At 36.8% G+C, this 13,934-nt stretch overlaps 1 protein-coding gene across 1 annotated transcript in view; it reads right to left on the reverse strand.

The window, feature by feature from the left end:
* Positions 1 to 13,934, reverse strand: part of LOC139150801 (heat shock 70 kDa protein 12A-like) — a 127,512-nt gene that overhangs the window by 59,630 nt on the left and 53,948 nt on the right. The window contains exon 3 of the mRNA XM_070723196.1: positions 7,504 to 7,675. Coding sequence (XP_070579297.1) covers positions 7,504 to 7,675 — 172 coding nt within the window. The remainder of the gene's footprint in view (positions 1 to 7,503; positions 7,676 to 13,934) is intronic.

Below are 13,934 nucleotides of genomic sequence, written 5' to 3' on the forward strand. Positions count from 1 at the left end.
CTGTTTTTGGAGGTCGTTTTGGCAGCCATCCTGGATATTTATGCAAATTAAGGGTAGAACATGTCAGGCAACGAAAGATATGAGTTCCTTAGCCCCATTTACCTGGCGAAGGAGACCACAATGACTCCAACAGCTTTCCATAGAGCTGAGATATGGCATTTTACATGTTTTGGGGGTCATTTTGGCAAACATCTTGGATGTTTATGCAAATTAAGAGTTGCACATGTTGGGCAATGAAAGAAATGAATTCCTCGGCGCTGTTTACCTGGCAAATGATACCAAAATCATTTTGATAACATTTCATAGAGCTGAGATATTACCATTTACAAATTGGCGGCCATCTTGGCGGCCATCTTGAATATATTAAAATGCCCAAGGGTGCCAGGGTGGCATCCTGCAGATCCTGATTCAGTAGGCTTTGAAGATACAGAAACCACCAAGAACCGTGTGGGGCCGAAATTTTTGGGTTCGACCAAAAATCAGGGTTTCGGCACCAGACTATGAGGCGTGTGTGGACGAGATCCGTCATTTGATGCGAGCAATTTGCTCGCACTCAATGACTCGAAGACAGAAATAATCTGGTTCTCGTCCAAGAACAGGAAAAGCGAAGTGCGGGAGCTGGCACCTGATATACGGATTGGTGAAAGTTTTGTGAGACCATCTGATAAAGTCCGTGACCTTGGTGTCATTCTAGATTTTGGTGCTACATTATCACCACAAGCGGCTAGTGTGTTTAGTGCTCCATCACACGCCCTATGAAGAATGGGAAAAATTCGTAAATTTTTGGACCAGCATTCTGCAGAAAATTGGTTCACGCTTTTTAGACGTCTCGTATTGATTAGGCTGCATTCACAAAAAACGGTTAGGGGGGGGGGGCTGGAGGAATTCAGGGGGGGATTCGAAAATTTTGCTCTACCTGTAGGGGGGGGGACTTGAAAATTTTTGGGTCCCTTTTGAGTTTTACATTTTCCAATTCCAAGTAAGTTTTTGTAGGTAATTCAATGAAAAATGAATACCATTTTTTATGTCATCTAAATGTTGTAATGTTAGTAATAATTTAACAAAATCTAGAACCATTTTGTCACATTTCATGACTTTTATCTTGAAAAATCTAAACGTGTGATTTGTCGTAAAAAACAAACTTGAGCCTCGTAACAGGGCAGAAGCTGCAACTGTTAATGATTTCTGCAATATTTCTATGCAATATAACAACTACAGTTTCTTGCTATCTCCCTACAGCATGCTCAAACACACAATATTTAGTTTGTCGACAAAGCCTGTATATATAAATATAAATATGTATTTGGTGATAATTTAATTGGAGTCCAGACTGACAGTCAGTTGTCAGTGATACAAATGCATGGTACACATACATAGGCTGTGATAGCAAGCTGAATACTAGACAATTCAACATGCTGTAGGGAGTAGAACAAGAACACAGTTGTAAAACTGAACAAAAATATTGCCAAAATTATCAAAGTTTATACAGCTACTGCCTACGGGTAGTGTCACTATCAGATACTACCCTGCTACTGCAGTGTCACTGTCACTGCATACCTGAACAGTGACAGAGACAGCTCTGACTCTGATGTACATGGTAGTTGAAGAAGAGTTTTGGTCAAATGACACTCATGACAGTGAAACTCACTTGTACACAAGATCAGGCCAGAGAGCAACACATGGAAGAAAACATAGAAATGTTTGAATTCTGGCATATGAGAATAATCAAACATTAAAGAAAAAAGATGGGGTCACCTTGCTTGATTTTCTAAATTTTCACACTCTTATTATAAAGTGATACAGAAGTAAAACTTTGAATAGTAAAGACTAAAAGAAAAAATATGTGACCAAATGGAATTATTTATTTTTTAACCGAATTTGCAATTATCACACCCAAAATTTCAGAGATTAAAACATTTATTTGATGGAATATTTTAACCTTCCGGTATTGTCAATTTTGAGTAGCATCTATTTCATATAGGTCTTGTAGTTTTTGAAACAATTTTGGGTAGGTCACTGTGCAATACGGCAATTAGCCAGAATTCACAATTTTCCTACTCTCTCATGATTGCATTTTGTGTGCTCTTCAACAGGAGCAAGTTGGCTTTTAGACCAATAGTGCTGAACACCTGTTAGCAGTACGGCGCAATACATGTTTATTTTTTCTGCGCTCACATCCTTTACAATATGGGGGCCTGTGATAGTTAGGGGGGGACTAGAAAAATTTTGATCATATAGAGGGGGGGCATTTGAAATTTTTTTAGGGTATTTAGGGGGGGATCTGAAAAAAAAGAAGATTTCAATCGAGATTCCTCCAGCCCCCCCCAATCGTTATTTGTGAACGCAGCCTTACTGCAATAGCTTACTTTTCGGTCTACAGCTCATACAGAATTCTGCTGCTCGGCTGGTAGCGAGGATTAGGGTGAGGGATAGGTGTCACATGACTCCTGTCCTGCTTCACTTGCTGCCAGTGGAGCGCGAATTCAATTCAAAATTCTTTGTCTCACATTTACAATTATCCATAGTAATACGGCGCCACGCTACCTCACCGAACCGATAACTGTAAGGATGCAGATACGTGAAAACATGAGGTGCAATTCCGGTGTATCACTAGTTCAGCCAAAAATTAAGACATATAAGAGTTATGGCGACAGAGTCTTCTCAGTGTGTGCTCCTAAGCTGTGGAAGAAACTACCAGAGGCCATTCGTTCAACAAACATTTTAATAATTTTAAATCGCAGGTCAAAACTTACCTTTTTAAAACAGCTTTTTAGACTTATTAATTGACGAGTGTATTTTTAAATTTTAATTTTTTTACCTTTGTGTATTTTTTTGCATTCTTGTAAACCAATGTATTGTATGCATTGTATTGTGTGTATTGTATCGTGTAACTATTTATTCTGATTTTAACTGTACAGCGTACAGCATACGCTTTAGAAGAATAAATTATTATTATTATTATTATTATTATTATTATTATTATTATTATTATTATAACAAGTTTAGGGGCAATAAGTATTATATATAAATCTAATAACAGTTCATTGAAACAGTGGGATTCTGAAAAAGAGGTGTTCGAATGCAGGCCCATCGTGGCAGTCGTGGGCGCGCACAAAACAAGGCACAGCGACTGTGGAGAGTCTATGCCGGTGTATTTGCTGCAAATATACCTGTAAGAAGGTATTGTGTATTTGCTACGAAACACCTGCGTTAGTGAGTATTGACTTCTTTTTTCAAGACTCTACGTTCAAACGCTACAGCCGACGATGGAAGAGGCCTCGTGGTAAGAGACCAGGCTGAAGAGTGAAAAATCCTCGGCATAAAATAAAGACAGTAGTAGACGTTTTTATCCGACCGTCATTCCCTCCTGGGCGCCCTGTCGGAAACTTAGTTCAATCAGACGCCGATCTAAATATGACCTGAAGGGATGTATGAATCTCACACTGGGGAATGCCAGGTCTATGAAGAATAAAATCGCTGCAGTTTGTGATTCGATTCTGACGAATCAGACTGCTATTTTTATACTCACAGAATCATGGATTAATGAGAAAAACGGTGCCCTAATAAATGCCGATTTCAGCTCTTCTATGAATGGATATGTTACTGAGTGCCACCTAGTAAACGGAGAGGTGTTGGTATTTGTGTTGTGATTAGATCTAATGTAAAAGTCACGAAGAACATTCCAGGAGTGTTCAAAACGTTTGAGTTCGAGTCTCGTCAGCAGCAGCCCTTATGTTAACGTTTCGACACCTTGTCAGTCAAGCTGACGAATTTTACTCCATTGATCATAGCAGATGTTACTCGTGTTGTGAACCACATGTCGACAAAAACGTCGGCTATTCATCCAATGCCTACTAGTCTAGTTAAGGACTGTATTGAGTCTTTAGCGCAATTGTTGGAGAAGATTGTTAATGAATCATTCACGAGGGGTACCTTTCCACAAGACTGTAAATCGGCCATATAAAATATCTTGGTGAGAGCTCCTTGTTTGGCAGATTTCAATCCGCCTATCGTGAGGGATATAATACTGAGACAGCAGTCCTCCGAGTGCATAACGATATTCTGCTCTCTCTCATAGGAGGGTTGATGTTGTTTTGATTTTACTTGATCTGTCAGCTGCGTTTGATACCATCGACCATGATATCCTAATCGAAAGACTGCGCCATAGCTTTGGTTTTGAGGGGCCAGTACTTGACTGGGTCAGATCGTTCATGGATGGGAGAACGCAGCAGATCTCGATTGGTGGCTCGATGGTGTCAAACGCGCACGTGTTAAAGTTCGGTGTCCCACTGGGGGCGGTACTGGGGCCCTCTTTGTTCTCCTTGTCCGTGTCTCCACTTGAAGACATTGTTGTCCGGCATGGACTTCAGACAGTAATTTTTTGCTGATGACACGCTACTGTATATAACGTGCGATTCCCCCACTAGCTCTGTCACCGCTTCTCTTGAGGCGTGTGTGGACGAGATCCGTCATTTGATGCGAGCAAATTTGCTCGCACTCAATGACTCGAAGACCGAAATAATCTGGTTCTCGTCCAAGAACAGGAAAAGCGAAGTGTGGGGGCTTGCACCTGATATACGGATTGGTGAAAGTTTTGTGAGACCATCAGATAAAGTCCGTGACCTTGGTGTCATTCTAGATTCTGGTGCTACATTATCACCACAAGCGGCTAGTGTGTTTAGTGCTCCATCACACGCCCTATGAAGAATGGGAAAAATTCGTAAATTTTTGGACCAGCATTCTGCAGAAAAATTGGTTCACGCGTTTTAGACGTCTCGTATTGATTACTGCAATAGCTTACTTTTCGGTCTACAGCTCATACAGAATTCTGCTGCTCTCGGCTGGTAGCAAGGATTAGGGTGAGGGATACTTTGAAAAAAATCAGGGTGACAGACTTTTGAATGCTAACTCTTGTATAACAATGACGTTGAAGACATTTGTATTCGAGCTCGGCAACATTTTTTTATTTGAGAACTCTCATCATGGCGGATTCACTGAAACAGTGAGTATTCAACAACTTTTTCCTATGTCCATGTAGCACTTTTGCAAAATAAGCGAGTCCACAGATCTTTGGCGAATCAATAAACTCGTTTTTCACCAAGCTGAAAGGTTGAAAGATGCGTCCATCACTTTGGGACGAGCTAGATAAATGCAGTGAAACCCAGCTGGGCATAGAAATTTGCCATAGTATGACTTTGTTCTGGAGACGACCGGCCGTGCGGTGGAACTTTGCAACAAAGTTTCCATATCTGAACTGACGTACTTGAATGACAGGCACAGGAAACGATGGCCAATAAAAACGCATTCTCGTTGCATTTTGATAATAATGTTTCAATCTAAATGACACGGAAATTATGCCTCCTCCCAACAGAAGGGCCATGGTCTATTTTTAGCCCTGCTACAGTATGTCTCAGTGCTGAAAAGACCATATTGTTGTCATGTTGTCATGGCGACTTTTAAAATTTGCATACAACTGTGAGAGCGAAACGGCTTGTTTATAGGTCACAAAACTTTTGATTCCCACTATCGTCCATTACACCTGTTCCTTGGGCATTAAAGGTGTGCAAGTATGCACATCAAAAGAGGAGAAAATTCACTTCATGGGCAGAATCTTGTAATATAGCCCTTTCTTGTCTGGTTAACGAAAAGATAACCCTGATCTAAAATATGCATGGGCTACCAGCCAATGTCACCGGGCTACCAACTTCAGAATATGGTTGCCCAAGTGGACTACCAGGGAAAAAAGTTAATTTCGAGCCCTGGGCAATATTGAACATGACACATTTAACTTGCAATATTTCCCCTTGCCTTGGCCTGCTGGGTTTAAAAACAATGTTTAAAGGTATACAGGGATCATATTCGAATTTAGCCATTGCTACCACGGAAAGGGAGATCTAGCTAATCATCAGAATCATAGAGTTTATTGGGTCACGCCAGGTCACACAAAAAATAATGCACCACTACATGGCCATAATTTTACTTTAGTTAAAAAATCAGAATATATAATTTGTCTTCATTATTCTTCCTGGAATGAGGCAATGAAATCAAAATAAATTATTATAAAATGAACATTATTATACGTCGTTAATTATAAATCCATAAAATAAATAAGTACCAGTGAATTATGTTTTAAATAAAACAATACAAAAAAACTGTGCCCTACTGTTACTGCTTGTGATAAATATAATGGTACATTGGGTGATAAGGAGGATAGGGTTCAGATACTTGTAGAATTAATTTCAGGACATAAAATTAATTTGAAGGCATAAACTTAATTTGATAAATGCATAATAAGTTAGTAATATACTATATAACACTTATTTGGGATGACTGCATGAAACACAATTAAAAATGCTTGAAAAATTATTTCTGGTCTATGTAAAATTAATTCTAACACACTAAAATTAACGGAAAACATAATTTTGACCAAAATGGCCCAATATACATTATCTTTATTATTCTTTCTAGAATGAAGGCAAAGAAATTACAATTATTATTATTATTATTATTATTATAGAACAAATGTTAAAAGTTGTTACTTAGAAATCCATAAAATAAATAAAAAACAGTGAATTATGTTTTAACATAGACCCTCTCGAGGGTCTATGGTTTTAAATAAAAAAACTGGTTACCGAAATGGTTACTATGGCAACATAAAACAAAAATGAACATGGAGTTCATGCTGTTATAAATACACTTAGGAGAGCATTTGCATAGTAACTGGGATTACTTTTAATGGACTTAGGAAAAAAATTGAAATTTTAAAACGCAAATAGGTTACTATGGAAACAAAGATATCATATTTTGTCTTTCTAACCCGAAATAACCCTTTGGTATAAAAATATCTGTTGATTACTGGATTTTTACACTGGCTATTTGGTCTTTCTAACCCAAAATATCCCTTTGGTATAACATATTGTGTTGATTCCTGGAAAAAATCCTGGAAAAAAATTGTAATTTTTACTACTGAATGGTTGCCATGGAAAATCTCACATTAAAATGAGTGTGATTTTTTTTGGTGTGCTAACCAGAAAAACCCTTATTATCAATTTTTACATCAATCAATAGTTCTTTAATAGGAATTAGGGAAAAAGTAACATTTTCAATCCCAGAATAGTTACCATGGCAACTCAAAACATTAAAATAAGTCTGGTTTTTGTGTTATCTGACCGAAACTCCCCCCGCTAGATAATTTCATATCAATCAAAGTAACTTTTCATTGGATATTAGAAAACTGAAATTTTCAACCCCTAAAATGGTTACCATGGAAACATGGGGCAGTGAAATCGATATCATATTTGGTCTTTTCGACCCAAAATACCCGTATGGTGAAATTTTCACGGAAATTGAACCTATTATTATTCGCGTTATTATTTCTATATAATACTTATATTATATTAATTATAATATCTGCGTGGACGGATGGATGGACGGACGGACGGACGGACGGAACCCAAACCATAAGTCCCCCTGGACTTCGTCCACTTGACTAAAAATTCCTACCTCCACAATCAAGAACCAAATAAGATGTTCCTTCACTCTGCACCTGCAGTTCATCTTTCCTGTTGCTCGGTACATGGAAATCTGATGACTTACACTTCTTACAATGGATGGATGCTGCTTGAGGCTCTAAAGCTATTACCAACTGGTCATCTCCACGAGGCAGCATACCAGCCTTAAAAAACAATAGCACAAAGTAACTGTATTTAAACAAACTATATTTAGTTACAAACATCGTATCAAAATAAGTAAAAAAGTTGCTTTTTGATGGTTGTTTCTGAGCTAATTGTATGACTTTATACAGATACTTGCAAAAACATAGAGTGAAATGCTTTTTTGAGCAATCATAAATTTTTCATTTCCATTTCCAATATAAGAAGCATAAAAATCCTATTCCAATACTTTTTAATTTTAAAAAATCATGCAACGCAACATTAAGCATTTTGTCTTGTATGATAAAATTTTCAAATTGAGCAGCATCGAGATAAGGATGATAGTGAAATTTCTTTCGTTTCGCAAAATTTAACGTGACTGATGTAAATTACATTTTGTTAAAACCATACATACCTATTTGCATTGAGGAGGATTATAACATTTCAGTGAGTACTAACAATATAATTTACAGAAAAATACTAACATGAGCATTTTGACAGCGTAAAGAGAGCATCGGGATTTGAAACAAAAATCACAATATTAATGGTTCATCTCAGACAAATATGTCAACAACATCTTTTTCAAAATTGCACTTATCGTTTGCATAAAAGTAACTTAAACTGAATCATTAATTTGTGTACAGATACAGATGATTGTGAAATTGCTTTGTGGCAAAAAAGAGACAGACAAAAATTACATTTAAATACAATTCACACAAACACGATTTGAACTAATTTGCGATAATTGGATGATGAATAAGGTCACTTAATCTATAAATGTAAGCCCATCTGTTTTTTAAAGTTACATATTGTTTATATGAGTAATTTGTAATATTGCAACATTCAGCTATATTGCACCTAACACTTTTGAGAAATTTGAAAAATATGAAGATCCTTACATTCCATGATTTTAATTTTGAAATCATTAACTTTCCCTACGTGACCAGTAATATTCCGTCGAGTCCAGCTTATGGTGTGTACATTTCACAACTACTGAGATACTGTAGAGCTTGTGATTCATATGGAGATTTTCAAGAGAGACACAGCTTATTAGTCTTAAAGCTGGTGAGACAAGGATTTTCACAAAGTAGGTTGGTTAGATCTTTTAAGAAGTTCTATGGTAGATATGGAGATCTTATATCTAATATGGCAAATCTGTCACTCAGATGATGAAAGACAGTATTCCCGACTTTGACTCAGAACAGTAATTTAGCAGATAGCTGAATTACCGTACAATAACTTTGTCACACTAGTTCAATCTTGACGGGTGTAGCATGCTAGCAGGGTACGCTTACCCATTCCGGACACCTGGTACCACCACTTATATAGTGGTTCAAGATTGTACTACCGATTTTGTCAGTGATCTTATGTTTCTTTGTGTGTTTGTTTTTACTGTTTATTGGACCTGGTAATTTATTTGCCTTGAATGATAATGATTGCTGGAATCGATTTGATGTCATATTACATCCCAAATTAGTTTCATTGTGTTTACATATTAATTTGCATTAAAAAGGAATTTATCGTTTCAGTGGATACTTATATTACAATAAAGAAAAAAATGATCACTTACACATTTAAAATTACATACCCGTAAAATGAGCATTTGATTAGAAAGAGAAATCGCAATGTTTAAGTTTCATTACGTACAAATATATGCAAAGAAATTACATTTTGAAAATTACTGTTATCATTTGCCTCATTTAGTTATTGTATGTACTAGACGAATGATTGTATGATTTCCTACTCTGAAAAAGGAATGTTTCCATCCTACATTTAACAAACTAGTTTTATTGCAATATTTACTAAAATTTAATAAGAGCTAGCACGCTCATTACATCCCATAGAGTAAATACACTGACATGGCTGCTGTTAGCGTTGAATCGTATACGTAGAAAATAAGTTTTCAAAAAACCTTCACCGAATAACACAAAAAGCATAAAACGAATGATTTGAAAAGAGACTACAATGTGCCTTGCAAATGAAACTGTATTTCATATTCATTTATTTTAATACAAAAATGAAAAGGCTACACGTTTAATTTTCGCACAAAACTATACAGCTTGACAAACACTTTAGGAGGACAATTACTGTAAACCTTCAAGAGCTAGTTGTGCGAATACAATCATCATGAGCCATCTTAACATTTAAAACAAGCGACCTATCGCCGATATAGCTCCGCTGTGTTTATGTAGAGAATAACTATTTTTGACATATGTTGATGAAGAAGGTGGAAATCTTTGATAGCTCAATGCAGTGGCCAGAAAAAGTGGCTAAAATAGCTGCAAAAATACACAATTGAAGATTTCATCATACTTTGAATATATTACATCGGCTCATCCCTAAGAACATGTCAACCAAAGCTATTTGATGAGTAGTTTTTTGAGAATAAAATTTCTGACCAAAAAATGGCAACAATTGCCCCCCCCCAAAAAAAAAATTTCGCAGATTTCATCATAATTTCAAAATATCTAATTTTGTTCATCTGTAGAAACCTGCATACCGAATTTTAAAGCTGTTAGACCAGTACTTTTGAGAAACATATGTTTTGACCAAAAATGGCTAAAATTGCCCAAAAAATTCAAAATTGCAGATTTCATCATAATTTCAATAAATATCATTTAGTTCATCTATAGAAACCTGTATACCAAATTTCAAAGCTATCAGATGAGTACTTTTTGAGGAACACATTTTTTGACCAAAAATGGCTAAAGTTGCCCCAAAAATACAAAATTACAGATTTCATCAGAAATTCAATATATATTACTTAGCTCATCTGTAGAAACCTATATACAAAATTGCAAAGCTTTCAGACCAGTACTTTTTGAGAAATACATTTTTGACCAAAAATGGCAAAAATTGCCCAAAATTACAAAATTGCAGATTTCATCATGATTTCAACAAATATCATTAAGGTGATCTGTAGGAACGTGTACACAAAATTGTAAAGCTATCAGATGAGTAGTTCTGGAAATACACATTTTTTGACCAAAAATGGCAAAAATTGCCCCAAATAGAAAATCACAGATTCATCAGAAATTCAATATTATATATCTTAGTTCATCAATAGAAACCTGTATACCGAATTTCAAAACTATCAGACCAGTACTTTTTGAGAAATACATTTTTTGACCAAAAATGGCAAAAATTGCCTTAAAAATGCAAATTTGCATATTTCTGCACAATTTGAATAATCTGAAAAAGATCATCCCTAGAGACATATGTACCAAATATCAAAGCTATCTGACTGGTAGTTTTGAAGAAAAATATTTTTAAAGATTTTTTTACCAAAATGACAAATATTGCCTTAAAAATACAAATATGCAAATTTCACCACGATTTGTACAAATCTGACTGAAATCACCCTAAGTAAACTGCATATTCAATTTCAAAGAGATCGGACAAGCGGTTTCAGAGAAGAAGATTTTTGTACCAAAAACACCAAATAATGCCCCAAAAATACAAATGTGCAAATTTCACCGCGATTTGAACAAACTGAAGTGAGGTCACCCCAAGTGAAGTGCTTATAAAATTTCAAAGCAATTGGACTTGCAGTTTCAGAGGAGAAGGCAATTGTTGACGGACGACGACGAACAACGACAACGGACGACGACGACGATGACGGACGACGACGGAAAATCAACCTATTTGATAAGCTCCGCGTTTCTGACAGCGGAGATAAAGAACAAAGGATCCGAATCGTGTACACCGCCAATTCTATGAAATTAAGACTTAAAGAAATACAGGTAATGAACACTCCTAGAAAACTTGCTTAGTCAATGAAGTTGCATTTTTTAAATCAAATGCTACATGAAAGTGATAAATATTTCTTAGTTTTATACGTTTTGAAGTGATCATTACTTAATGTCTCACCTTTACGCACAGCAGTTATTGTAAATTTATCTTTGGAAATTCTTAGTTTTAAGAATTTGGAAATTGGAATTCGATTAGCATTCACAGAAGTAACATGGATGTTTTTGAAACCTTCAAACATACATTGCTTATGTAGAAGAATTGAAAATGACATGTCTTCTTCGGAAGACTTTGAAAATTTAGTGAGTGATACAGGAAAGAAGTAGATTTGACGTGCAAAATTTTACATTGCAAGCTGTATTGGAAAGAAATGTCTACCATACAGAAAAGTACGTACGTACGTGATAAGCTATTGAACTTATCTTAGTGATACCGGGTGATGAAAAAGGTATGAGTGAGCTCGAGAACAAAAGAAAACCCGACCCGACAGTTTGGTAGGGTGTATAGAGCGCGCTTGACAGGTGAACGTAAAGAAGTGTGGGAAAACGTAATTGAAATCCTCGTGTTGTTACAGTCCTAAGTTTATTTCACAGGATGAAAAGCAAAATTTAACATTCTTTATGCAATTGCATAAATTTGCATAAAGTTGGTCAGCTCCTTTACGCACCTTTATGCAGTGCATAAAGGTGTGTAAACATGGTGTCAGTGGTGGTGCCTATATGCATCTTTATGCACTTGTATAAAAGGTTTAATGGCTCACTAAAATTATGCACCTTTATGCAATCCAATAAAGTTGCATAATTTTACGTGTGAGGTAAAGATTGTAAAACAACACTGAGGATGACAATTTACAGTCTCTACAAATTGGAAAGGACTATATGTGTTAAAGAATAGCTGGATGTATAGTGAGAAACATCTAGTCACTTCCCTGGGCTCACATTTCTAACGTTCACTCTATCCATGCTCTACCCATCTGGAAACCATCTTGAAGGGCTTAGGGTTTGCACTTTGGAGTCCCCGCTCTGTAGAAGACACATCCCCTCCTTTAATTCTTATCATTTTGCAGCTGTCTCTTTATCTTTCAACTGAAATAAAGATTGCGTTTTGTATACCACAGTATATGTTGTTGCAGTCATGAAGAAGATATGATAGGTCAGGCAATGGCAAGTCATGCACGGCTCTGATTCATTGCTCCATTGTCTCAAGGTGTAAATAGCCATATGTCATTAACATATCAGAAAGGTTGCCATCGATATCGCCACAGCAGTTACACATGGGATACTTCCCTTTTCGTCATCGTTCATTCCAATGACAAATGTGTGGAGTCAGTAGATGACTGCAAATCTTGTGATAGTATTTGGTAGCCAGTATCATTGTGTTCGTGTCGGCTGCACAGACGATCTGCCCTCTTGCGAGTTCGACTTTGTGAAAAAAAAGATATGACCTGCGACCAAAATTGCTTATTTGACACATAACCAGGAGACCTGCATTACATTTTGCACCGGTATATCATGAAGAAAATAGTGATAGGTCAGGCAATGGCAAGTCATGCAGGGCTCTGATTCATTGCTCCATTGTCTCAAGGTGTAAATAGCCATATGTCATTAACAACAATCTGGAGGAACCCCTTGAATGTATAAACAAAAGCGGTTTTCTTGCTTCAGTCACTGTTGCTAGAAAGTTTAACTGAAAATAGACTTTGTTCAAGTCTGCAATTTACATCAAATTCTTGTAAACTTGTTTTATTTAAAAGTTGATTGAACGCATTGTCATGGAGTTGCACCCGAAATCACATTTGCAGGATCGCTGTCAGCCCTACTGCACTATGGATAAAAAAGGAATGTCATAAATTTGAAAGATTTTTGTGATGCATAGAAAATTATCAGTGAAGTTTGTGTGTGTGTGTGTGTTCCTGGACGTACCACAGATACGTCCATGGAGTGTCTTGGCCGTCCTGATAATGGCAGCCATGACACAGCTGAAAGGGCCAGCGTAGACAAAGATAATAGGTGTGAAAGGGATTATCAGGCCGTCTTGTACCCTTACATCCATGACTGCACAGACTCCACTTCTAGTGCATTCTACAACTTTTAAGGACGTCTACACTCAAAAAAGTAACTTGAGTAGTTTTGCGTGAAATAAAGATGACCGTGATAGCCGTGATTGAAACAGCCTTTGTTTGCTGTCTTACTCGACCTCAGCCGACTACCATGGCAAAAGTCTGAGACTGCAGAGACGGGAAGACCATTATCAAATTTGAAAATTGTGAATGTATCGGTCATTTTATCTAGATGATTTAGTGTCCTTTTCGATATTAAGTGGTCGAACCAAGGCCCCCGGTATGCACTCTGTGGTCACAATGCATATGCAGTACAGTCAGGGTGAAGTGTGCAACACAGACAAAGGGAATTGAGTGTGAAACAAGCATTGTCAGGGCAGGGACTTCCATAATTACCGTGGTCAATGTCGGAATGTGGAGAGGTAGCCTGATGTCCTCCCACATTAAGTGTATGGCATAATGTTATGAACAAT

This window comes from Ptychodera flava, chromosome 2 (genome assembly GCF_041260155.1).
Source record: "Ptychodera flava strain L36383 chromosome 2, AS_Pfla_20210202, whole genome shotgun sequence".
In the NCBI taxonomy this organism is placed as follows: Eukaryota; Metazoa; Hemichordata; class Enteropneusta; family Ptychoderidae; genus Ptychodera; species Ptychodera flava.